Raw genomic sequence first — 26,864 nt, forward strand, 5'->3', positions numbered from 1 at the left:
TTCACAAGTGAGTGGGTTTGGGAGCTGTGAGACAAAGCAAATTTGTTTCCACAGTGGCAACAAAACAGTGCAAGAAGGAAAAAAAACAAAAATATCTTCTCATTTTAATAAATAATGAGACTGCTGCTGAAGACAGCAGTAATGTGATGTAAAACTAAATAAATTAAACATTCAAAGCTACATTTGTATTTCCTTTCACCGCCTGAGTACATCTTTTGGTTCCTTGGGCTTGTGTCCTGATCCTGGTGTGCGTGCTGGAATGTTAAGGTCAAAGGTCGAGGGACAGTGAGCAGAAAAGTCAATGCTAAGGAGGTGTAGGTGGCAGAGTTCAGTCTCAGGAAAGGTGAAAGGGAGGGAGGGAGGAGTGAATTGGGGAAAAGATCCTGCAGGAAGTGGTTGTGGTGGTGTGTTCCTCAGTCTGTCCGCCCTGAACTGTCTCACCTACTTCAAGCATGAAGGGAGCATCAGCTAACGCTTAGCTGTGCAAAACCGATCAGCTTCACCTCATCTGGGATCTCCGTGTCATCGCAGCAGGAAGCCTGCACATAAAAACAGGGAATCTTTCAGCTTTTATACAGATAATAAAAGATCATCAGAGTGAAGCTAGGTAAAATCTGTTAGTTTTTTTCTTCTTTTGAGACTGTCTTCTGCTTAAAAGCAACACTTCAGGTCATTTCTGCAAAGAGTTATTAATGAAGCTTTTGTTGCTCCTAAAACGCCCACTTGCACAACTGAAAGTAACCGTAAGGAGTTATGTATTTAGTACAAAAATGAAAAATAAAATAAACTCTGTGAAGCTTTAGGGACTTGCAGGCTGAGGCACAAATTTCTCTGCCAGATCGCAACAACCAATTGTTCCTCAATTATGTGATCATCAGAAAAACAGACTGAATTAGAAAAGAACAGCATTTGAATGAAAAATGAAAGAATAATGTCTTTTGTTTAAGATTTCCCTCAACAGAATGAAAGCTAAAACGTACAAAGCTAAACCGAACTAAGACCACAAGTAAAGTAGAGCTCACTCTGTAGCCAAATTTGCTAAAGATCTGTTTGAGTAAAATTATTGTATGTGCAACTCTACAAGCTCCACCTGAGATCTGTGTATTCACCAGGGTTTTACACATTTTTCTAATTCAGACATCATGAACTAAAAGGATTTCCCAGTATCCTTTACTAACGATTTACACATGGACAGAAGATTATATATATATATATATATATATATATATATATATATATATATATATATACTTATATATACTTATATATACATATATATATATTTTTTTAAGGCCGGGTATCGATTAAAATAAATAACTAATTAATCGCAAATCTGCAAAAAAAATTATCGCAATTCATTATAATTTTTTTTCCAGAAAAAGCAAGCAATAAACATGCGAAAAATATACAAGAGAGGTTCATTTTATTTAGAAAGTGCATAACTTGCTGAAGTGTGTAAAATCACTGAATACTGTCTTTAACAGAGAAAACCTAAAATCAAATCCAGTTTCTGTTCAAAAACATTGTTGGAAAAAGTCTATTGTGTAAACAATGAACAGGAAATAAATCTAGCACGGTTAGCTTATGTTATTCAATGTAAATGTCATTTTCCACAGCATCAGTTGAACTAGAAATGCCAACTCCCTAAAAAATAAATAAGGGACACCTTGCTGGCATGGCCCCCAAATGCTTTGATACGGCCCTGGATGGGACGGAGTTTTGAAAGGTCACTTCAGCTTTAAAACTGCTATAGCGCCGTGACGTCCCAGTCCATAAATTGTACACATAAAGTGTTATGAACTGTTCCCCTTGTGAGGGTAATTATTCTCTCTCCCTGATCTTTACTGCAGTAGCCTCATAACTCTTTGCTTACAACACTAGAGCAGAAAAGCGGTGCGGATTTAACTCTGTCCTCCGTGACGCAGCCTTAAAAACGAGGCTGTTCCATGACACCGTCATTGTATCGCTTGCTCAAAGTCAACAGAGACCGGATCAGCTACTCGTTCAGGTCTGCCTACGAAAACATTGTAAGTCAAAACACAAATATTTTTCTCTCAAAAAATGATTTCAGTGTTTCATTAAGCCAACTAAAGCAAGTTTTGCAACAATCAGCAGGTCTTCTGTGCAAACGGAGTGTGAACTTTGAAAAGAAAGCATTTCTGGTGCTGGCTGAGAACTGAGTTTGACCTACAGTTTGGAGCCAAAGACAACTTTTTAAAAGATGCAACAAAACAATAAGATGGTGACAGTTTGTCCTTGTGCAGAGCTGTGTAGTTCATGTGTTTACTGCAATGACTTATTATTGCTCAAGCACAACAATGTATTATTTAAAAAATCAAATTAAATGACTTGACCTGGTCAATGTCACTTCTGACATGACAAAAGGTCAGCAAATCACATTAAAGCTTTAACAGTCATTCAGGGGCTTGTTTATTACCAGACAAACCTTAAATATAAATCATAGTCATAAAAAAGAACTGTGTATCAATCTTTTATATTAAATCAATGTTTCGACAATTTTTAATAAAGCTGATAACAGAAATGTGTGTTTGCGACAGAAACCCCATAGCAACAGAAGTTCTCTGATGCCAAAGCCATTTGTTTTGTCTGTTCTATTATCTCTAGCTCCTACACGTCTCACCAAATCATTAATCAACAAGCTGTTAACTGCTGGACAGGGTCAGGCATAACAAAACGTAGCCAGATGTCATCAACCATCAATCATGTGGAAACTCACCAGCTTAAAGGTCAATACTTTAAAGGATATTGGGTCATCTACAATCTTCTGAAGGTTAGCAGCAACTGTGATAGAGAGGAGAATAATAAATTAAACGACAAACATGAAAATGTGTTGTTTTTCGATGTCGTGATGAACAACACATTGTTGTCCGAGAGGAACTCAGATGAAATGTAATGAAAACGTTCTTTTGTTGACAGAATTGTTGTGTTTCCTGTTTTAGATTTCTGCCATGAAGATAAATTAAAAATGAAGGATTTGTGTTACTTGCTCTGAGAAATCAAGATTGCGTAATGGCGGAAAAAGATTGGCGAGCCAGCAAGACCGTTTTAGATTTTGTGAACTTTACAGGTAAGGTGAATCAATCGTTGCAAGTAAATATGCTCTCAGACGGATGTAAAGTGGTAAACATGCTCATAAAAATACAATTCATAGATGCAACATTACCAATTACGACATCAAGCCCATTGACCAGACCAGCTGAGAAGAGTTCCTGGGAGACGCCGTCAGCTGTATCTTGTGAGAGAGTAACATGAGATTTAATTTAGCTGTCATATCCAAAAGCTAGACACTGACCAGAGCACACGGATATAATTTATTATATAATCACAGGAATTTAATGGGAAATAATTTAGTTCTTACCTCGCCCTGGGGTGAACTCAAACCGGATGTCATTTAGCTCCTTTTTGGAGTTCCTGAAGAAGAAGACAGGTGAGTGCTAAGCTTGTTCCTCATACGTTTACAGGAAGATCATGGGGAACACAAGGGAGATCAGTGTTTGGCTGCACACGTACAAATCGACATGTGCGAAGAAAAAATATGGAGAAAAAAAATATGGAGAAATGTGTTCTGCGGCACAAAGATGTGACAGAAGACTTCCTCCTGCTAAGAGCTGAAACCCAACCCTTATGCAATCTACAGTCTGGCACACACAGTCGCACATAATCCGTCGTGCTGTCTCTGATTCTCAGCAAACAGTCAGTCATTTCATCTTCCTATCGGGATTCTCACACCATCTCTAAAATAGATCGGAAACACTACAATCCATTTATTCAGTGGCCATGCAGCTTCGTATTATTCCTCCGTCTCCTTCCATCTTCATTTCTTCACTTTTTTTGTTTATTCTAACTGTGAACTCTGAGTTTTTTGCATCTCAATGACTTCACAATATCAGATCAACTCACCAAAGTTTTTCGATTAGGGGCACACATGCAAACTCTACATCATCCCTGAAGAATTACCCTGCTTAAACAAATGCCATTTTATTTGCCATAAATCACTGTAAATTGCAGTAATTCACCTTCAGTTTATGCTTTCTGCTACAGCAAAGGAAAGGCTGCATAACTGGAATCACGTTTGTGATCACCTGAAAAGTCGGTATTCTCACTACTCGGCTTTTGGCTTTACCAACATCTGATGAATTTGTCCCTTTCGCTGCTAAATGTAGCATCAAGTTCACAAGCTAGTCATTAATCTTGTCTGTGTACTTGTTGGTGCTTTGAAAAAACAGTTATTTCTGCAGTGAGGAGAAGGGCTGTGAAGCCAAAACAGCATGAGTGCATTTAAATTCCCTGTTGTGAGGAGAATATTAGACGTTTTGTAATAATTCTCCCAACGTTTGTCACTGTCTTTAGCAAAAATCCTCGAATATCTTTCAACAATGCTCCAAACCTTTGCAGCTAATGGTGAATTAATTACTTTCAGGCCAATGTGTGACACAATGACGGTTAACAAGGTTTTTTTGCTTAAAGATTTTGATGTAAAGACATGGCAACAGAGTAAAACAGTTGTAGCTGTCAATGCAACAATTACGCAAAGGAGATTTCTCATTAGATGTTTCCACACACTGCGCAAGAGTAAAGGAACAGCTGTCCCACAGCTTCGCGTTTCCTTCATCCCTGCTGTGTTGAGGTAAATCTGTATTGTGGAGCTGCATAAAAGTGATAAAAAATAGTGGATAAGACAACATGCGGTGTCTAAAATTTAAACTGTCTGGCTTGTCCTCTGCAACATCAACTTGAAGGTGCAGCGTGTGATGTGCGGCATAAAGAAGTAATTTGTGGTTTGGGAATACCTGCTTCTTGCTACAGGCAGAACCCGATCGTGTTACAAGCCAAAACAACTCACAGGAGAAGATTAATTTGGTTCGTAGTACAGTTAAATAAATCACCTGACAAGCCCTACGACCCGCATTTTCAAAGAGACTACACTCATAAGTCAACACAAACAAATGGAGGCACATTGGTGATCATTTTTATACATGCAACCCCTTATATAATGGTCCAAGGTTTGATTAATTACTGCATTGTGAGTGAACATTTAGCTATTTTGATTTTTAGGATTTTTGACAGACGAAAATGACACATTTCTTTTTCCAGCAGGGGAAATATAGCTAGTTAGAACTGAAATAACCAATGAACGAAGCATGGATGTCAGATCATTCAAACACTGTTGCTGGCGGAACAATTTATGGAAAGCTATCACTATATCAATGTGGGCAGTATCAATAATGCAAAGCTTGGACTGCAATACATAAAGATGATTATATTCCAAGTGCAATGGGTTTAAGATCTGCAAACCACAATTAAATTCGGGTAATCATATTGAATCGCTGCCATTGATATCCACTGATGTTTTATGTGAAAACGCTAAAGCACTGTTTGCATTGAGGTGACAGAACAAAATATAATGTAGGAAATATCAGAGCGTTTTACCTCTGATATATTGCCATTGCAATATATAAAAGGTGAAAAAATGTAACAATGACATCCTGTGGTCTAATTTGGGTACTGCAGTCTATGTTTCAAAACAAAAAAGGGTTTTCACTACACCACCCCCCTTTGTGAGTTTCATACTGGTTGCCAGTTACAGATCAGCTCCAGAAGGTTACCAATAACCTGGCTCAGTTATGAACACACTCATTTTCCTGAATGAAAGACAGGTCTTCAGTGTTAAATTAGCGTCAACAAAATTCAAACAATAATAGGAAAGGTATTGTAAAGGCAATACATAGCCAAATGAACATTAGAAAAAATCTAATTGTGATTAGCACTTTTATTCTTGAGCCCTTACATAACATTTTATTTATTCTATTTGGTCATCATAAAATTGTTAAAAGCTTCACAGTTCGGAAATTTACCATATTCTTCAGGCTAAGTTGTATGAAAAAGTTTTAAAAATAGTCCTAAACGGCAAAAATAGAAAGCTATTATCTCCTAAATGGTGCAGCTTGAGATGCTCGTGCAGAAGGTGAGGAGGATGAATGTATTATTTGTTTCAGAAGCTCTTCTTCTTGCTTATTGATGACAATCAATGTGCTTTTTCTTCAACTGAACATCTTCTGTCAGCATCTAAAATCTGCTAAACTCTAACAAAACCATTGGAAAACACAAATAAATATTTTTTCTTTGAATATTTGAGCTTCACAGACAAAATAATAGCTGAAAATTAAATGCACTTCCTTTTTTGGAACCTAACCCTGTCCTGGAGTTTCAATGTTTTTATTTAAGAAAAAAAAGGTCTGTCAGTTCTGAGCCAAATGCTGAAAATAAACTAGAGATGCTGCTGTTTTCATCATTTCCTTTTGAGAGGATCAAATTATCATAAACCAAAGCCAATCAGCTGCAACTTCCCTCTCTGCTGAGAAAGGAAGCCAATTAGATGTTGATTTTTGTCTCAAATGCAATTACCTTTATGTTGTCCTCTTTCTAAAGTCGCAGTTTTAGATATTTATTTATTTACTTTTGTTTATTGACAGGTTCATAAAGCTAAAGCATCTTCTCCCTCGTTGGCAAGTGTTTGTGAGCATTTTAGATTAAAGTGTATTTCAACTGGAGATGGACGGTCAAAAAAGATAATAAAATGTACAAACCAGAAATATTTATGTTTACTTTACAAAGTCCAAACAAAGCTTTTTATTTAACCTGCTTCCTTTACCTCGACCACCTCATTTGCAGCCTGATCCTGTAAAAGAAAGCCATAAACATCTCTCTACCTCTAAAAACACGAGTGAGGGGGGAACGGAAAATATGCTTGCAGATAGATTTATTTAAAGTGTCAGCAGCAGAAAAATGGTTTCTGGTCGTGCAATTGACATTTAGCCCTTCACGTTAAAAGGATTGTTTGGTTACGCGATACTTTTTCAGCAAGACAAATGAAAAAAGTGAGAATCTTGTCATTAAACCTTAATTATGGATTTTTTTTCCTATAGGTGAAAAACTACACTGCTGCTTAAGCCCCTCCCCCTACTTCTATGACTACTGCTGGAATCAGTGTCTCTTGTTCCGGAACGTGCACTTTGCAGCCAACGGAGCTAAAGCACATCATTTTTAAATTATGGTTTGTGCACACTTCCTATGATTGACTGTGGGATGTGCAGGGTAAGATTATCACTTTCAATGATTTTTCAAATATGACACATAATTCCTGAAAGGGGAAACTCTGGATTGATGCTTTAATCCAGAGATGGTGCAAAAAGTTTCAAAAGGCACAGTCAACACCTAAAAACAATAAGGCTCCTAAACTTGCATCTAAAATGGCTTTCTTCAAATTTGGACCAATAATGAAACATTTCTTGCTGAGCAATCAAAAACAATATTTTGCAACCTCATCTTAGATATACATTCATTCAGTGTTCTTTTATTTAAAAACAGTAATAATGAAAGTGTGTGCTTTTAGAATGGTAATCATTATATCTATTCTGTGCAGCAAGGTTGAGCCACAGATTAATAATAAAACTGAAAAGCATGAAGCTGAAAACATCAAAGAACCTCTTATTTTATTTTTATGGCCATATGCAAGAATAATGAATTGTCAGCTACCACCTGTTGTTTTATACCTCGAGTGAAAGAAATAAAAAGAGCTGATTGATGCACAGAAAGAGGGGAGAAACCTTCAAATATCTGCTCAGGCTGGAGTGTGCTCAGCGATCGACAAGCAAACGGTCAGCTGTCAAAAAAAATCACAAACGGCTTTTGGTTCAACTTCAGGGTGTTTTGGAAAAACTGACTCATTTCATTTAAGAAGGGAGTGAAGTGTACGGCTAAACTGAGTAACTGACCCTAATCTCTAATTTAATTATTGCTTCAGTCTCTGCATCAGTAATTCTGACTGCATCACAAACCTCCACTTAGTCACTGAAATAATTTCATGGGGAGCCATCCATAAAAAACATTTTTGCAGTGTGGGTGAATTCTAACCGTTCAAGACCAAGACAATAAAAACAAAACCTTTCAGCTGCAAGCACATGTAATGTGAGGAAGTATGGGTTTTTCTGTGCCAAAGGTCGTATTTGCCTGGCTGGGTCAAAGCTGGGTCACGCAGCAACTTTTACCCACAGATTAAGACCTGAGCTGACAGCAAGTCTGAAGGACTCCACAACATCGAGAACACCTGCTCTCCAGAAGAAGGAATTCTCACACAATCTAGTCATAATAAAGAGTCTTACGCTTTCTTTGTTTATTAATGCTAAATAATCATTTTATCACTTTACTCATTATAAATGTATTTTAATTAAATGAATGATTATTATGCTTTGGGTAATCATAATGAACTATAATGAATCAATACTTAATTAAATAATGTTTTTGGGAGATGTTTAGCGATGACCTTCACACTCGCTCACACAGGTCTGTATCCACAGTAACGCCAAAACACATTTGCTCTGACGCACAAGTTTGCTTTGGGAAGAGAAGTGGTTTTGGATAAGTCATTCAGAACGAGATTGACAACGAAAGAGAGCGGACGTGTGGAACGAACACCACGGGGAAGGGAGCCTGCAGGCTCCTGTCCCCCCCCCCCCCCCCCAACGCTATTTCTGTCAAGCCAGACAGAATAGCTGAAATGCAACCGCTTACGCAGACTCGTCCCAGAGTCTTTGATTTCTGAGTTTATTTAAACTTGAGAAAGCGCATCTGCCGAACGCTTCAGCAACGTGTACCGAGGTCAACCCGGGACTGGACCGTCGCACACCTAGGTCTTCCCTGCCAGCCCAGGTGTCTTCTGGACAACACATCCTCCGGGGTCCGGATCTAAAGGGGGTCCCAAGTACGGTGAGGCAGAACACGATAGATAGCGTTCTGATGCTGGTTTCCTAATAAGAACTAAAGTTTAATTCAAACCATCATTTTTCACTCAGACACCTTTTCTCTCCCTGAAGCAAACTCAGACACCTGCATGCACACATTCATAATTCCATTATCCTCAATCTTAGCACAAACAACACAAGGTCTATTTGTGCAAGCTTAAAATATCAACTGTTAAAGATTGTCCAACAAGGTTGCTAATGTTGATTATTTTTCCTATGATTGTCATTTGAAATCATTAGTTTAAATTGAAGAATTTAACTCTTAAATTTCAAACTTGTCTCTTCATTGAACTGAAACACAGACAACCGGATATGATCGTCAGTTTATCGATGAAAACAATCTTTGAGTCTTCTTATCTCTATAAATTTGGTTATTAATTTTGTTAAAATTAATATTCCAGATTTTTATGTCGAATGGTTCATCTTTCATAAAAGAGCCATAAACCATTACACTACAATGCATCTATAAGTGACCTGCATTTGTGTGTGTGTGTGTGTGTGTGTGTGTGTGTGTGTGTGTGTGTGTGTGTGTGTGTGTGTGTGTGTGTGTGTGTGTGTGTGTGTGTGTGTGTGTGTGTGTTTCCTGAAGTCTTACCGTAGTCGCAGTACCATGTTCACAGCACCCTGAATGAATTGTGTATTTTCATACGGCTCCACCTGCATAAAACATATTCTGGTCAAGAATCAGGTTTGTACACTGCAAAAAACAACTTTCAAGAAAGTAAAAAGCCTTGCACATAAATCTAAAAGATTCATTTGCTACTTTAAGGATTCTAGCCAAGCAACCTTTGCTTAACCCCTTGGCAGATTCTTTTACTCAAAACAAAAACATTTCTACCATATTTATGAATATTTACCGCATTAGTGCTGTTTTTGAAGATAATATTTTTAGACAAAACATAAGATAAAATGTCTAAAAACAAGGCTTTTTTAGGGATGTCCGATCCATTCAAGTGTAAAATCAGAAATTATCAGTATGAGTTTTACTCTTTAACTTTTACATACCATGCACGGGTTATACATCTCTTTAGAGTTACAACTCTTTAGCTAGTTCTCCTCTCAAAATGACATATATGACAGATCCAAGGTATTAGCTTGAGATATTTTTCTTTGGCTCAACTTGCGTAACTTTAATTGAGATAGTATTTTGCAACTTTAGTTACCTAAAACAATTTTTTTTCCTTTTTTTTCTTACCCGCATATATCGGGTATCTATTTAAAAAAAAAGCCTATTTCGTAAATCCCAACTGTTTTTACTTTCTTGAAAATCACTTTTTGCAGTGTACTATTTTTAATCAGGCAATAAGAGATAAAACTGACACAAAGTATACACTGGAAAAAAATTAACAAATAGTCCAAATAAAGGAAACTAAACTCTATGTTGCATGTTTGCCTGAAAATGAAACAGCTGTGGAGGAAGTGGAGAGGGGAAATGAAAACTACATAAAATAAAGTGGTGCGAGAGACTTAACACTGATATTAAGTTTTAAATGACCAATTGGTTTTATGGATGTTACGGAAGAAAAATGGCTGCAAAATAGTTATCAGAGTTATTTCTAAGAGACCTCGCCTCAAACTCTCTTTAAACTGACAATAAACGCAGAAAATGATTTACAATGGTAGTAAGTCTTCAGATGAGATACACCTATCTACTGAGCTGGCACTGTCAGAATGACAGCTATTTACTGAGTTATTACTGCTGAAAGCATCCATCCTGAAAACAGACATTCTCACTCACACACACACACACACACGCACGCACGCACACGCACGCACACACGATCATCAAGGTCACTGAAGCATGACAAATTAGTGCAGCTACTGCAGATTCCCTCACCTGGGGATGCTGAACAGACAAGCCTTCTGTAGGGACATTGTTGGCATCTTCCTCATTCTAGGAGGAACAAAATCAGAGGGCATAGTTGTGCAAATGCCTGCTAAATATCAAACCAGAGCACATTTTATGAAGACAAAATGCAGTTTAACCAACATTAACGGACTCTGATAGTCTATTTTTCTTTTCTTACTTGGAAATCACAGAACTTGGAGGTTTAAAATTAGGATACAAACATTTTTCTAAATGTTAGTAGGATTACTAAATGAAGCAAAGTGTTTTCAAATTGTTAATTCATATAAATATAACGAGTACAAGGATGAAAAACTAACTTACATTTTTGGCCTCATATTTGAGCCTTCGGGACTAAACAGAGGGGAAAAAAGAACATTTTCACATAATCATGCAAACAAATATTAAAATCTATTTTAAAACATTCCTACAGAAAAGAAACAAACTGCTCATAATTTTAATATTTGCAGTGTTTTTTAATGTTTGTTCGCTCAATACTTTTTTTTCTTTTTATGATACAAAACTGTCTGAAAGTAACAGGATTACCATAAACAGAAGGAAATGATCATGATATTCCTTCAGCAGTGTCTTTCTTTTTTAAACCATTGTGAGATATTATTAATTACATCATCCATTAAAGTTGAGTCTTTATCAAAAGGCTCTTTGATCAAAGCAATCTTCTTCCTCCTGTCTAAAATCCGTACAGCAATCTTCCAGCTCACTATAGTGACCTCATGGCAGACTTTCTCAGCCATCTGCTATAAAACTAACTGACCAAGGAGGGCAGAAATGAACGAGGGTGGTGCAGAACAGTTTGATCTGTTGGGTTAGGTGTGACATGCACAGCTTTAATAACTTTATGGATTTTGTTGTGCTCACCCTGCCCTGATTCACCGCCGCCTTCCCCTCCTCGCTGCCTTCATCGAGCTCGTCGTCGCTCCACTCCCAGTCTCCATCCTCCGTCTTGTGCAGGTGGCCACTGGAGCCTGGAACTCTCCTCACCTTGAGCAACACAACACAAATTCAGCCCGTTTAAAATTGCATTTGTTGCTTTTAGATAGAGCGTGAATGAACAATATTCTTTACTTAACAGGTCTTTAAATATTACCACCCGTAGATGCACAAGGTTGTATTCCTCATCCCAAAAAACTTGAAATTGTCCATAAACGTGAAAAGAACTAAGATGAAATGACCTGCAAATTGTTAAAAAGTTGTTTATGTTTAAGACTAATATGACGGGCTGATATTTGTCAATATTTGCAGAGCTGATTTACAAACAGGCACATTAGCAGGCAGCCCGTGTTGCTGCTAAATTTTATTTAAAGGTGCAGTAATAGTTCTTGAAAAAAGCTGTTTGACCAAGCTTTAAAAATTTTTTTTTCAAAAGGTCCAACCCCTTTCTTAAGGTTCCCTGCTAGCGTCACAGTAGCCGATTTTAGAAAACAATGCCGTAAATTTGCCGCATTACCGTGGCGGCGTCAGGGAGCTTTAAGTCATTTATAGGCGATCAGACCATGTCGATGGGTCAGACACAAGCCCCCACAATGCAGGTCAAAAATTGAGGCAAACGCGGAAGTGAAATAAATTGCAGCTCCACCCTCATTCGCTGGGGGCTGGTGTCAGAGGCGAGCAAATCCTCATTGACTCCCATGTTAAAAATACCTATTTCATAGCAGAAATAAACATGTTTACAGCCTGGTACCAAAACATGTTTTAGGTTTAAATGATCTAGTTTACACTCATGACAACTCTGAGGGGGGAGAATTTTTTTCAAACTCTTCTGTTTAAGTGTATTAAAAGCCTAAAATTCTGTATAATTAATGAGCATCAGACCCACGTGACCACCACATCAGACCCACGTGACCACAGAGCTAGCTCCGTAGAAAGGCCTCAGCCTGAAAACTGGTCAGTCATTTTCAGTCTCTCAACTTAGACCCTTAGTTGTGCCATTTGTGTATTCTTTTTTGGATATTATTTGTGCAATTGTTGGACAAAATGACTTGCTGTGGCATTAATTGCACTAATAGAGCGTCCAAGGAGTCTCCACTTCATTTTTTTCGGTAAGTAAAATTATATTTATGTATTTTAGGTCACTGCCGAGCTGAGCTTAGATTTTAACATGTACTGTTTAACCATGAAATTTAAATGTAACAGGGTAAAACCCAGTACATTTAACATAATGCTGCACTTTACAAAATGGGTTGAAATATAACATGTTGGTGGAGCTGGGTTCCGACTATCGGCTTGTGGAGCTCTCGGGAGACCTCTGTTTTCCACCCGTTTCTCCCCTCCCCACAGCTCGGCGCATCTCTGATCGCCGCGGCTTCTGTCTGCTGCGCGGGCTGCCGGCTTGTGGAGCTCTCGAATGGAAACCGATGTTTTCCACCCGGTTCTCCCCAGCGGCAGCTCTGCGCATCTCAGATCGCAGCGGCGCTTGTCTGCTGTGCGGCTGCCGGCTTGTGGAGCTCTCGGAGACCTCTGTGTTCCACCCGGTTTTACCCAGCGGTCAGCCCGGCGTATCTCTGACTCAGAAGTTCAGGTGTTGTGCACAGTTAACTCCGGTTGAAGCTAGGTTGCTACCTCCGTTAGCTTAGCTCCCACCTCCGCGTTAGCTTTGGGTTAGCTTCAGGTTAGCTTGTAGCTAGTTCGACCGGGTGTCGTCAGTTGATCCCAGCCTTACAGCCCCACCCTCAGCTCCTCCTCTCTTCCCTTTTGTGGAATTGTCTGGGCTTGACGGAACCTGTGACACGGTCAAAATGGCGGTGGTGGCCACCTTCCATTTATCTTCAAAAACGTGTTATTGGAGCCTATGGAAACCCATTGTCCACAAACGTATGTCGATGGTCAGACAGCGGCGGTAATGTGGCAAAATCATGTCCTTTTTATAAAAGGTTAGGCAATGGCGGCATAAAGGAGGTACGGGGACGGTCCCTGCGCTGCCGTGGATTTCTGTTCATCTTGGACATAACTTGATTTTTGTTACGATTAAAGCCGCGATTGTTACGTTTTTATAAGCTCTTAAAGGTGTGTGTCCCACACAGTCCCCGTGCAGTCTCTGATGATCTGAGCTCCAGCTCCAATAGAGAAAAGCCCCAGGAGCGCTACGCGCCCCAGTTTGCCGTTTCAGCTGATTTTATTCATAAAGCAAAACTTACGGCCTGTGTTTACTTTCATTTTCAATATAGTTACCAGCCGGAGCTCGGAATCAATTCCCTACGTCAATGACACAAGCCTCTGTTGTGCCAACGCGCGATCACAGTTTATGAGACTGACAATTACCGCAATATTACTACCAAGCAAGGCGGAACGAATGCCGCAAAATTCGAGCATTGCCTTTGTTACGGCTACCAGCCTGGCCATTGGGATGCAGGAGCCAGGATCACCCAGCCCCTGTGATCAGCCTGACACTGCCCCTCCTCCTCCTCTCTTCCAGGCTGCTGAGGAGCACAGCTGATCTGAATCCTGCTGATGACCCACACCTGGATAAAAAGGCTGTGCCTTCAGCAGTCTGCGAGGCAGCAGTGCAGGGGTTCTGCTGTCCTCCAGGCCTCAGTTTGGTCTCAACCCCTTCGATTTAGAAGAGTTTTAACTTTCATAGTTTTAACTCTGTGTGATCCACATGGATCTTTTGTTAATGTCAACTTGGTTGACTCAGTTTTAAGGTTAACTCGGTTTTAGTTTTTAGACTTTTATCAACTTCGTTGTGGTTTTAAACACCTTCAGTTTTGGTAAAACTTTTAAAAGTTTTAACCAGGTGTTTTATATAGTTGATAATTTGTCTTTTAAATGTTAACCTTATAGTGACATTTTCGTTTTGCATTATTTTAATAATGCTCGCCATCTGTTTGCACTTGTTTTTAAAACCTTTTATCACAATTAAACCCATTTTAAATCCACTGTCGCAATTTTTATGTTACCCCCTCCTTCACATTTTAACACCTCCTGTCGGGGACGTAACAGCCTTTCTGGCACGGCGCGTTTATCAGACACCGTTGCGACAATATTCCACTGATCTGCCCACACGATGTGTCTCGAAAAAGGGGCTAGAATGTGATGGCTGCAGAAAAATCTGCTTGCAACACACACACACACACACACACACACTCAGCAGCAGACACACAGCTCTGCTGAGCTGCAGTTAAAGTCAACTTTTCCAGAAACAATTCCAAACCAAACTCAACCTCCTCCCATTCGCTTTATGCACCATCATAACAGGGCTGCAGATGTTCAAAGGAGCAGTTAGATGGATGGCTGATGGTCCAATCATTGAGAATGGGAACAAGTGCTGGATTGGATGAGGTTTTCCAAGATTGTACATTTCAGAAGTGATTAAAAAATTTTTTGGTTGCCATTGGTACATGAAAAGCATTTCAAGCAAAATGGCAAAAAAAAATTCTGAAATTTTTTCTCAGACGGTACCTTTAAATGTATATTTGGACTCCTGATAAACATAATAATAAATGTTCCAAAATATGAGCTGACATTTCTTTTTATTTGCCTCTTTTATATTTAAAGCTTGGTCAGTTTATTGATTTGTTTGAATAACTTTGGTAAAATGTTTGATCTTAATAATGTGCAAGACAACAAATTAAGATGCAACAGTTGGTTACATTAAGAGTTCAAAAACTGATTCAAGCTCAGAACTGTTGTGCATCGGCTCTTCTTATTACATTTCATTTTTACATTTTTTGCATGCAAGGTAGAAAACGTCTAAATATCAGCACTGAAAATCCAAAGCCATCAGTGGACTGACAGTTGACGTATCAGCTATGGTATCAACATTAGAAAAAGCCATATCTGTTTCTCTCTATTGTGACTTTCAGAATATGTCATTTTCAAAGCAATAAAAGCCAACTTTTAATATGTTTTATTTAAAAGTCTCCACTTAACTAAAAATGTATAATGAAGCCAAAAATATATATTAAATTATATTATTCTGATTGCAACTCGAATAGAGAAAGAGAAAAAAAAACTCTCCCACTTTGTCTCAAATATGACAAAACAGCATTTAGTAAGAAGCACGGCTAAAGATCCACCATAGAGAAAAGATCCAGACAGTAAAATCATTGGTCGAATTTTTGATTTAGTCACTTTTACAGTCTGGAAAAGTATGCAAGTCATTCAGTATAAGGCTGCATCTCACTGAGATCAGATGAGCTGCAAAGTGATACGGAGGAGTCAGCACACAAAACTGTAAAGCCACCAGCTCCATAAATTCCCAAAGCTCTGGACGAGGTCAGAGTTAAAGCAGAGCTGCCCTTCAGCTGGTGTCAGGTTTACTTTCCAATTCTGAGAGAGAACAAAGACACCCGCAGTTCTGCTCGGGGTCTCTGTGCAAAGCAGACACAGATCAATGCACTCAAAGGCCGAACACGATCGCCCAGCCGACAGAAATCAAGGATTTCAGAAGCTGCAGCACAAACAGCACTTTTTACAAATCTGGCCTAGAAAAGTAACCATACCTGCTTCTGGGGATCAGTTGTGCACAAAACCATTCAAAAAAACTTTATCAGTTAAGTATTTGTTTCATTTTTTAACAATTAATATTTCAACTCCAGATTGGGGGTAACCTTTCACATTTTTAAGACCTGCTGTTAAATTATGGTGGTTCTGGGCGCCCTCTGCTGGATCTTTAGCTGAAATGCAACTAGGCTGCTGAAAGTCATTTTATTTTATTTTTTACAATTTAAATTATAATATGAAGAATCCCTGTTTTACAAAAGCAGCATGACCCTTTCTTCCTGCTCTGTAAACAGGCTATCCATTCACTTTCTTCACCGATTACACAACAATATTAATGACTTTATGATGACAGGATCTACCATCTCGTTTTCATTTTCTTGAGGATTTAAAAAGAGAACTTAGATCCCTTTAAAAAAAACTGTGCAAATTCAGGTCTGGTCTTTTAACTCCTGTTAATATTTGTTTCCTTGGAGTTGGCGCATTCGCCAGGACTACCAGAATCCCACAATGGGAGAAGAACGACGAGGAACGGAGGTTGCAAAAGGGCAGCGAGAAAATGCTTCAGATCAGGAAAGTCAAGAGACTTTAAAAAGGGGTTGTGTTAAGAGAGGAGCTGAACAAAGAGGTTTGGGGGCAGCAAAGGTCACGGTATCCCGGGTTTTTGCAGCATTACTCGTCTCTGCAAGCTTTGGGTAATGCTGCTGAGTTTATAATGTGGATGACTCTGCAGGTCAAATCAGCACAAAACAACAAGCTCTGTTACAGATCTCCATGACTGCATTACTCTTTTATCCCAACTCAGCACGTGGAAAATAAATAGTTTATTACAGTGGGCCCTCCAATTTTTAATCTGTAACTTTACCTCACAGGATCGCTGGGCTGTAACACACACTTACAAATATTTAAGCAGCAGCCTGTCCCCTTAACATAGATGCTGCTATAACCCCCACCACCACCTTGATTGTGCATGATTCTGACATCATCCACCTGAATGCAAGTTCTGTTTACTATGTCCTTCATTTACTCTTTTCCAGGAGTGATGCTGAAAAACTAGTTCATGCATTTATTACATCAAGACTGGATTACTGTAATTCATTACTCTCCGGAAGTCCACAGAATGTAGTTAAAAGTCTTCAGCTTGTCCAAAATGCTGCAGCTAGAGTTCTGATGAGAATTAAAAAGAGAGATCATATCTCTCCTGTCTTAGCTTCCCTACATTGGCTACCTGTTAAATTCAGAATAGATTTTAAGATCCTCCTTCTCACATATAAAGCTCTTAATAATCAAGCTCCATCATACATCAGTGATCTGATTGTTCCATACGTTCCTAACCGAGCACTTCGCTCTCAGACTGCAGGTCTACTGGTGGTTCCCAGAATATCTAAAATTAGGATGGGAGGCAGATCTTTTAGTTATCAGGCTCCTCTCCTGTGGAACCAGCTCCCAGCCTTAGTCAGTGAGGCAGACACTTTGTCTACTTTTCAGAATAGGCTTAAAACATTTTTATTTGATAGGGCCTATGGTTAAAATCTGATGTTAGCCTAGATCTGGACAAGTGGGGGAGTAGAGGGAGGTGGAGTGTACAGTCGGTAAAGACGGCTCTCCTTGCCCTGCCTCCAACATGCCTCCATCTAAATAGGATAGATTATCCTGAGTTATCTCTGTAGTTATGCTGCTATAGGCTTAGACTGCTGGAGGATACACTGACCACTTTTCACACTCTACTGCCTTCTTCTACTATCTGCTCTTTAACTGTATTATTTTCTGCAATTTCAGCTGTTAACTTTGTTTTCTCTCTAAGTGTTTTCCTCCCCAGAAGAAGCTACAACAATGTTCTGCTGAGCTGTGGTGGCCTCATGGAAGGGGCCATCATCTAGCACACTGCTGCTAACCACTTAAACATTCTCCCTCTCCTGATAATAACTTTTTGCTTTCCTTGACGTTGGATGTGCTACTACTAGTTTATCCGTTTAATTATAGATTCACTAGGATAAATACAATAAAGTTTATCTCTCACCAAATAGAATATTTACTAAGACATCACAATATAACTATAGACACATTACCTTTGAGTGTGTGTGTGTGTGTGTGTGTGTGTGTGTGTGTGTGTGTGTGTGTGTGTGTGTGTGTGTGTGTGTGTGTGTGTGTGTGTGTGTGTGCGCGTGCGTGTGTGTGTGCTCTGTCTTCTCGATCCCCAGTGAGTCGTGGTGGATGGCTGCTTATACTGAGCCAGGATTCTCTGGAGGTTTCTTCCTGTTAAAAGGGAGTTTTCCTCTCCACTGTCGCTTTATGCTTGCTTAGTATGAGGATTGTTGTAAAGTCACTGACACTAGTCAGTGACTTGATGCAATTAGCTGGGTTCCTTATATAGGAAACATTATTTCTGATTGGCTTAATGAACTGACCTGAATTGGAATGTTTATTATGTGAAGTGCCTTGAGACGACTCTTGTCGTGATTTGGCGCTATATAAATAAACTTGAATTACTCCCAACCACGTGAGCTAATTTCCACCCCTGCTCTCGGACACCCCCATTACTCCCTTTCCTGCCTTCTGGCAATGACCTCCCTGATCCTGCTTCAGTCCTGTGCATCCAGACGGATTATTATGTCAAGCCGATATCAGTTGTGCTTAAAAACTACACTTCCTCTCAGCACAGTAGGACCAGTGAGGCTGCAGAGCAAAGAAATGCAAATAAATTCTGCAAAAAATAAATATTATTTAGCTTCATCGTGTGATTTTTACATCACCGAGCCTCATTTGTACATATTTTACACGTACTGTAAATGCATCACTCTGATGGAGAAATCCACCAGGATTATGTACACGTACCTTCTTTGCTCTCTGAGAAATCTTTGGTGCACATGCCAAAAGCTTTTCAATAAGATATTCTTTGTTCTGCAAGGGGGAAAAAACTGTTAATGAAGGAAGTTACCAACAAATTCATTTAATGTTCATCATGTATAATTATTTTATTAAAACATCTTCTGGTGCTAATGCTGAAAAAGCTTAATGACAATAATGATTAGATTTGATTTGTTTTGAAGATTTTTCTGACTTAAAAAAAGGCAAATATCACAAGAGAAGGGAAAAATGCTCCAGCTGAGGTTTAAATCTAAATCTGTGCAAAGACATTGCTAGCCACCTGCTCATCTGACAAATTACTAGGGATGCAACGATACCACTTTTTTCCAAACCGATACGATACCGATACTTGGAACTGAGTACTCGCTGATACCGATTACCGATACAGATACTTCTACCACACAAAAAAATGCAATGAATTGGAATACATGTTTTATTTTCTTCTGTTTTCAATAGGAAAAGACTGTGAGGTAGATAAAAGGTAGTATAAGTGATCACAAAACTAAAATATTAGGTGAACAGAAATGACAAGTTACAGTGAAGACACTTTCAAGCAACTGCATTGGTATCAGTTACTGGAATCTGTTAACTTTTACCGATACCGATATTGGTATCAGTATCTGTATCGGCACTGATACAGATACCAGTATCGTATCGGTGCATCCCTACAAATTACCATAATTAACATGTTGCTGGTGTGCAGATTAAAATGTCTCAAAATGTAAACAAAGAATAAAATGTGACTAATTAAGAATATTTTTATTTTAAACGGACTAGATGGTTTCTGTGATGTTTATTCTTTACTTTTCTCTCATTAAATGTCCATATGAGAGCAAGTATTTGGAAATTTTTATCTAGTATCTAACAAAATTGTCTGGTTTTACATGATAAACTCTTATTCTTTTGAATTTTTTTTTCCTTTTGCACATTTTTAAACCCTCTGCAGTTTAAAAAAATCTTCATAAACTAACAAGAAGTCTCTGAAACACAGAGGTGAGTCACTGCAACTGGACTTGGCACGAAGCCACAAGCAAAACATTCATAACAAAAGCAAACAAACATTTCAGATGAAGCAAATACCTTGGCCTTTTGGAAGAATTTACACTTCAAAAGCTCTGCGGCTGTGGGTCTAGAGATAAAGCAAACATAAAAAATGTATGTGCAGTGAACATTGATAACAAGTCATAACATTATAGAAAATAGGGGCCTTTTAAGCTAAAAACCTCTATTAAGATGGATATGTGACATAAAAATAACTCAATTCTTCTACAAGTTTAAAACAAGATGTTAGCTACAAATTTAGTAGCACAAACAAATATTTTTGGATTAAAAACAACAAAATTTTATGTTAAAAATACACCAGACCTCAGAAAATATTAGAAAAGACGATGCAAAACTTCAAAAGTTGCAAACCTTTTGGCGGGATCCTTCTGAAGGCACATTGATATTAACTTCCGAAACGACTTTCCATATTTTTTGAGCAATTCTTTGTCTTCAACGCCCGTCTCTAGAGTGGGTGGATCATTCTGCAGGGTAAGCATTAAGACCTGAAAACACAGGAAAACAGTTAAAACCACCAACCCGTTTACAGCAGAAACCTAAAATAACACTGAGTAGATGAGGAAAAGAAATGAGGAAATGAGCGGCCAGGCTAACAGCCTTTATGTTGTTGTTAGTGCGGCTGGTTTAAAACAAAAAAAAAGAAGCTTTTTTTTACTTTTTTTTCCTGCTAATAATGAAACTTCACAGAATCAAAAGGGCATTTAGGAGAAACCCAGAAGTGTGTGCCCCGTTTCCTCTCGTCTTTGTCAGTGAATGCCACCGATGATTAATGATTCATCTGAAACTCTCACCTTCATGGGGGGGTAGCAATGATAGGGTGCAGATCCTGTTGCTAACTCTATGGCTGTGATTCCAAAACTCCATATATCTGCTTTGAAATCATAGCCTCGAACCTGAGCACACAGGATTACAAACGGTACAATATACAAACTTAAATCTATGGCTCAAGAGATTGTTTTAGAGATTTAGCATCAACTCGAATTAAAGACTCACCTGCTCCATCACCTCTGGAGCCATCCAGCAAGGAGTGCCAACGAAGGTCTTTCGAACTTTGTTCCTGGTCATGTCACCCCCTGTTGCTAGGAATGCACTTACCCCAAAATCTGTAAAAGCAAATCAAATAAAGACAATAAAATAGTGCATTTTCTGACTTAAAAAAATGTTGTTCCTTGCACTTTTAATCATTATATTTGATGCCTTATAGTTTCTTTGAATTTTGTTTAATATTTTCACTGACACTAAAATCAGTTGATGTGCCTCTGGGGTTTGTTGATCACAACAGAAGCACGTCCCTACAAGACATCAGCGTTGAATCTACAGCTTGATATAATAATGGTGTACTAGAAAGACCTTGTTTTTACTGTTCTTTGAGCCTCTATTGAGCATATGACAGTTTGTTGGGGCTCAAAATGGCCCAGGAGCCCTGATTGATGACCAAACACAATCCCATAATAAAGCTGCACAATGGAAAGATCAGGTTGCCCCTCCCACTCATCCAGGGCATGACTATTAAATGAGAATATTAATTGACCAGATACTCCAACGACTGTTTGACTTCCCGATGTTACAAAGTTTCTGTTTTTATGTATGTGTGTGAGTGTGTGTGTGTGTATGGGGGGGGTCCTATGGATCTATCGTCATAGTCCTGACATTCCCAGTACATCCTGGAACATGTGTGTTGCTCCAACAATCATTTTTGTTGATTTCCTCTCGTCCAACAAGGACGTTGGCAGAAGCTTAAGCTAGTGTTAGCGGTAGTTCAGGCTGGCGCTGTTCTGCAGATAGCATTACCGTGATCATTGTTTATATACCGCTGATGCTGATGTGGATTTGGACAACAATTTGGCCCTGAAAAATATCTGCCCTGCTGGCTATCTAGAGTGTGTTGGGGGACCAGTCCACCCCTTGGATGTGCAGATTTAAGGCGATGTGTCTAAGCTTATGATGCGTTACACCAGCTTTTCTCAGAACGAACCGTTTTCCATTCCATTCCATTTTATTTATAAAGCACATTTCTACACGGCCGAGGCCAACAAAAGTGCTGCACAGTAAAAGAGCATAAAAATCAACACATAGGAAGAAAGTGATAAAAGTAGTACAGTAACTACTATAAAATCAATAAAAATTAAACTAAAACATCGTCAAATGCTATCCAGACTGAAGTAAAAGCCAAGGAATAAAAATGAGCCTTCAGGCGTGATTTAAAATCAGAGGGGGGGGGGGGGGACGTTCTCGCTGCTAGAGGGAGTTGGTTCCAGAGACGAGGCGCACAGATTGAAAAGGCTCGTCCTCCTCGCGTCCTCACCCGAACACTTGGGACCTGTAACAGGCGGTGGTCTGCTGATCGAAGAATTCAACCAGGTATGTAGGGCTGAACCAGCTGAGTCAAGTACAGAGGCGCATAAAGATAGAGTGACTTAAAAACAAGAAGTAAAATATTAAACTGGATGCAGTGGCGCACCGGGAGCCAGTGCGGTGGGTCAGAACAGGAGTAATGTGCTCCCTCCTTCTGGTGTTTGTCAAGAGGCGGGCCGCCGCATTCTGCACCAGCTGTAGGCGCGCAACCGCGGAAGATGTGGATGCATAAAAAAGGGAATTTGCTTAATCCAAGTGAGAGATCACAAAAACCCTGCATTGACTTTGGACTCGACTTGGACTTGGTTGTCTTTGACTTGGACTTGACTCGTGTAGCATATTTAACTACATGCTAGAATCAACACTGTTTGCTATCAGTTTTGTTAAATTCTGAGAAAAGATCCAAACGAGTTAACAATGAAGCTTCTGTTATATATAAATATCTAGGATATTATATATTTGATAGAAGTTCAGCTGGAAAAAGCAGGATCTAACCACCTGGCTAATGCGGGAGTCAGTCTGCAGCTCTGGGTCCAAAACCACCCCCAGGTTAGTGATGGTTGGCTTCACTAAGCTGTGAAAACTGGGTGGCAGGACTAACTGCAGTGGGAGAGGGAGGGACAAATAAAAAAGAGCCTTCAACTTAGACTCATTCAGATGTAAAAGTTATAATAAAGCCAGCCCTTCACCTCGTTTCCCACAGCCATTACAAAATTACTAACATGCAAAGAAAGCAGGTCAGAGTCTGCACAGACTTTTTGATTTGCAACATTAGATGCACCAATCTGCCTGCATCCAACAAGGTAAATGCAGTTTTAAACTCAAGGGTACCTTCAATTTTAAAGTTACATCCCATTTTAATCAAAATTTCATTTAACTGGGAACAAATTTATTCCATCTTTCATTAAAGCACCATTTAAATATTTAATATGGTTTAAAAAAAGGTGTAAACTTCTATTTGTTTAAATAAACTGAATCCATCCAATCTGCCAATGTTTCTAAAAGCTATTTTCAAGGTGCCAATACGAGTGAAGCATTTCTTTTGGCACGTTACAGCTTTCCGTACTCACCATAAGGGCATACTGTCACTCAAAGAGGGCACAGCTCAAAATGCCACTTCAGTAGCCTCTTTTTCCTGTAACTTAATAAAACATGAAAAACATCTGCCTGATGTCTGCCTTGTGGCAAAATTAGACTTCAAACAAGACGTGAGCAGCTGCGATTTTTCATCCGTTAGCTCAGTAATCAGAAGAGTTGTTGTGGGGTTTAAATAAAAAGCTTAGAAAAATCTTTAAAATGAGCATACTGTGTGATTTTTGTTTTGAACAGTGAATAAAACAGGAGTGTGTTGCACAAACCTGCAATCTGAACAGACCCATCTTCTCCCAGCAGTATGTTCCCAGCTTTCACATCCCTGAGGTCAACAAAACAATCACAGAGTAAAACATCAAAGCTACATGCAACAGCATTGATTCTTCCACTCGTGGTAGCGAGTCCTAGTGACCATCCTAACTAGAAACCCCCCACCCCACCCTGAGCAGGGGTTCAAATCCGGATCTCAGTGACCTTGAAATCCAGCAAACGCTCAGGACAACACAACTGAGCTGAGACCAGATGGATGCACCGATTTTGTTCATGAAAAAACTAGAAGTCATCAGTTTAACTATTTTTATTATCTGCAATGCCACAACACAAGCGCATTTTGCTAAATTTACTATCATTTGAATGAAACTGACTGATTTGAGTTACCTGTGAATTTGTCCGTTTCGATGGAGATAATCCAAACTCTCCAGAACTTCTTTTAATATTGTAGCAAGGATGGGCTCGTCTAAATATCGATTTTTGTCATCGTCTTTGCTCGCATGTTTAATTATGTCCAGCATGGAGCCTGCAAAGACATCAAAAATAAATAAAATCTCTGAAGATAAGCATACTTTTTTGACTATTGGACATCACCGTTTAATTTTTGACTTTTCCGTTGTAGATTACAGACAAAGAGACAAATGAAGCATAAGCATCTAGATCAGAGCCTGTTTATGCAGTATGAAATCCATCCAAGTCACCTCCACTCAGGAGCTTCATGACCAGCCAAAGTTCATCCTTCACGACAAACGAGGTGTAGTAGGAGACGATGTTTGGATGACTGCACTGGCTCATGGCGAGAATTTCTTTCTATAAACAGAAGAAAATGAAAAGACACTTCTTCTGATCAAATGTTTCTGAGCTTGAGGAGATGATGAGATTATTCTGAGGTCACACAGCTGCAAAAAGTGACAAAAACACAAAACGGAGACAAACAGCCCACATTTACTGAACTCACCAACAGCTCGTCCATGCTGGTCTGGCATTTTTCCAGGTTGATTCTCTTTATGGCCACGCGCTCTTGTCTGGGGGTACAGAGGGCGGCCTGCACCACAGCTGTGGCCCCGCTGCCTGCAACCACATCCACGTATGAGCCAAGAGGGAATCACATCACAAACACGAACACAGCTGGACAACTTTAAAACTCAGCCCCACTCCGTGGCTTTTGTGTCCAGGTAGCAGCTTTTGTTTTCATGCGTGATGGCTGAAATAAGCTGACCTTCACATGCAGCTCTTCTATAAACAAAAGGAGTTTATGACAAAGCTGGCTGTGATGTTTATGTTTGTGTATTTAGCAGACGCTTTTGTCCAAAGCGACTTACAAGTGATAATCGGCATGTTGCCCTTGAGGCTAACAACAACAACAACAACTTGACATCAATCGTGGAGAGGAGGGAACAAGGAGATTGGGGGGGACGGGTGCAGGGAGGGTGCTAGTTAAGAAGATGCTCTCTGAAGAGCAGGGTCTTCAGGAGTTTCTTGAAAATTGAAAAGGAAGTCCCTGATGTGAAGATGTAGAGCCATTCACACCAAGACGATGCAGCAAGGCGCTTGCCAGCTGGCAGTGGCAGATAAAGCTCAAGTCAATAAAACGTGAGATCTGAAAGTTTCCCAGCTGATTGTAGTCAGTAGCACAGCTGAAGTCCTATTTCTCATCACTAATCGTTTGGCATGTAAAAGTATTTCAAGACTACATAGATTTGCATAAAACTGTCCTCGCTTTGGTAGTTCTTTACTTCTTTTTTCAAAATTACTTAATGCAGACACAACAATTTGGAATTTCCCTACTTATCTTAATGTAATTAAACATAAAGTGTTGCAGCTCATTTTTTCTATTTATTGCATTTATATTCTCCTTGTAACTTCAGTTTATTCCTTTATATAATGATCGTAATTCATACCACATGAGCAAACCTTAAAACTCATTTTGAGATTTTCTGATAACATGTAAATCACTTGTCATAAAAAAGCATTTAAAACTGAAATTGTTGTTTTAGATGCTCATATGGCACAAAACAATGTAGAAATATGAACAGAGTGGCGGAGATTTGATGCAAACTGCATAATAACACATTTTAAACACATATTTAAGTTTGTGGCTTCCTGTTTTCTATGTAACATTAAAATGTGATCTTGGGTTAAATCTATTCAGATATATGCTGTTAAAGCCCATAGAAGACAATTAATTGACCAAACAAGCTTAATTTTAAAGAAACTATATTAGCTACTATCTGAATAATGATTGTTAAAACACATGAAAAGTTTATAAACACTCATAAATGATTTGGATAACAGTGAAAATAAAGTCTGATCTCGCTGAAATCGGTCATTCTCTCCTCTGTAATCCTTCTGTGATAGATTAGAACTCCAGTTCCGTTTTGTTGGGGGAGTAATCTGATATTTTAGATTTCGACAGGAAATTAGAAGCATGTGATTTCAGTAATAACTAATAAACTATTAACTTGGCTGTCTATAAGATCAAAAAGAGAGGCGATGACTTAGCGCCCCGAGCAGCTGGACCGATTCCGCCTGGTTTGAACGGATCTGTCGGTTAACATCCGCATTGCAAAGCACCACAGGGGCTAAAAAAAAGCCGGTAGGCCTTCACTCTGTCTTTCCGTGATGACCCCCCCACCATTCGGTCCCCGGGTACTAACCTATGACTTCCTGCAGTTCGTACGACTCCCTGGTAATTGGCCAGCCGGTTGTCACCGCGGGCTGCGGATGGTGGACGGTGGGAGCCGGAGGTTCGCCTTGATCCGCCATAATGATAATGATGGGGATGATGATGCGCTAGTTAGCCGCCTCTGACACCGTCTGTCCGGGCAGAGAAACTGTTTGACCTCCCCTCCTCAGTGGAAGTGTCAGCTGGCAGCTGCAGCACGACAACCACCGCCGACACAGACCGAGCACAACCCGGAAAATAACCGAACACACACACAGATACGCACGCACACATGCGCGCATAATTACGCGCGCGCACTCACCAGCAGACACTGCAATTCGCTACACACAGGAAGACCTCAGTAAGCTATTTAAAAAATGAAATTGAAAACAGCCAAAAGCTGTTTTGTTTTGTTAAAAATAAG

General features: G+C 39.4%; 2 protein-coding genes across 2 annotated transcripts in view; one reads left to right on the forward strand and one right to left on the reverse strand.

Moving 5' to 3' along the window:
* Positions 1-426: 426 nt before the first annotated feature.
* Positions 427-26,790, reverse strand: stk39 (serine threonine kinase 39). The gene is made up of 18 exons (XM_015966544.3): positions 26,433-26,790; positions 24,734-24,846; positions 24,477-24,585; positions 24,163-24,301; positions 23,772-23,827; positions 21,052-21,161; positions 20,850-20,951; positions 20,410-20,543; positions 20,077-20,125; positions 18,964-19,029; positions 11,548-11,670; positions 10,993-11,022; positions 10,660-10,716; positions 9,418-9,479; positions 3,380-3,432; positions 3,185-3,253; positions 2,738-2,802; positions 427-539 (listed from the first exon to the last, which is right to left on the reverse strand). The coding sequence occupies exons 1-18, from the start codon at positions 26,539-26,541 to the stop codon at positions 465-467; spliced, it is 1,521 nt and encodes a 506-aa protein (XP_015822030.1). The 5' UTR covers positions 26,542-26,790; the 3' UTR covers positions 427-464.
* cers6 (ceramide synthase 6) overlaps positions 8,562-26,864 on the forward strand; it is a 45,788-nt gene continuing 27,485 nt past the window's right edge. The window contains exon 1 of the mRNA XM_054746964.2: positions 8,562-8,787. The gene's annotated coding sequence lies outside the window, so the exon portion shown is untranslated. The remainder of the gene's footprint in view (positions 8,788-26,864) is intronic.

The sequence above is a fragment of the Nothobranchius furzeri genome, chromosome 14, assembly GCF_043380555.1.
Source record: "Nothobranchius furzeri strain GRZ-AD chromosome 14, NfurGRZ-RIMD1, whole genome shotgun sequence".
NCBI lineage: Eukaryota > Metazoa > Chordata > Actinopteri > Cyprinodontiformes > Nothobranchiidae > Nothobranchius > Nothobranchius furzeri.

What these genes read in the sequence shown, in the direction of transcription:
- stk39 (XM_015966544.3), bottom strand. Translation starts at nt 26,541, where the DNA reads ATGGCGGATCAAGGCGAACCTCCGGCTCCCACCGTCCACCATCCGCAG. An exon ending in CGAACTGCAGGAAGTCATAG is followed by an intron (nt 24,847 to 26,432) that starts GTTAGTACCCGG and finishes ATGTGGTTGCAG; the next exon opens with GCAGCGGGGCCACAGCTGTG. An exon ending in TCAAATATGAGGCCAAAAAT is followed by an intron (nt 10,717 to 10,992) that starts GTAAGTTAGTTT and finishes TGTTCCTCCTAG; the next exon opens with AATGAGGAAGATGCCAACAA.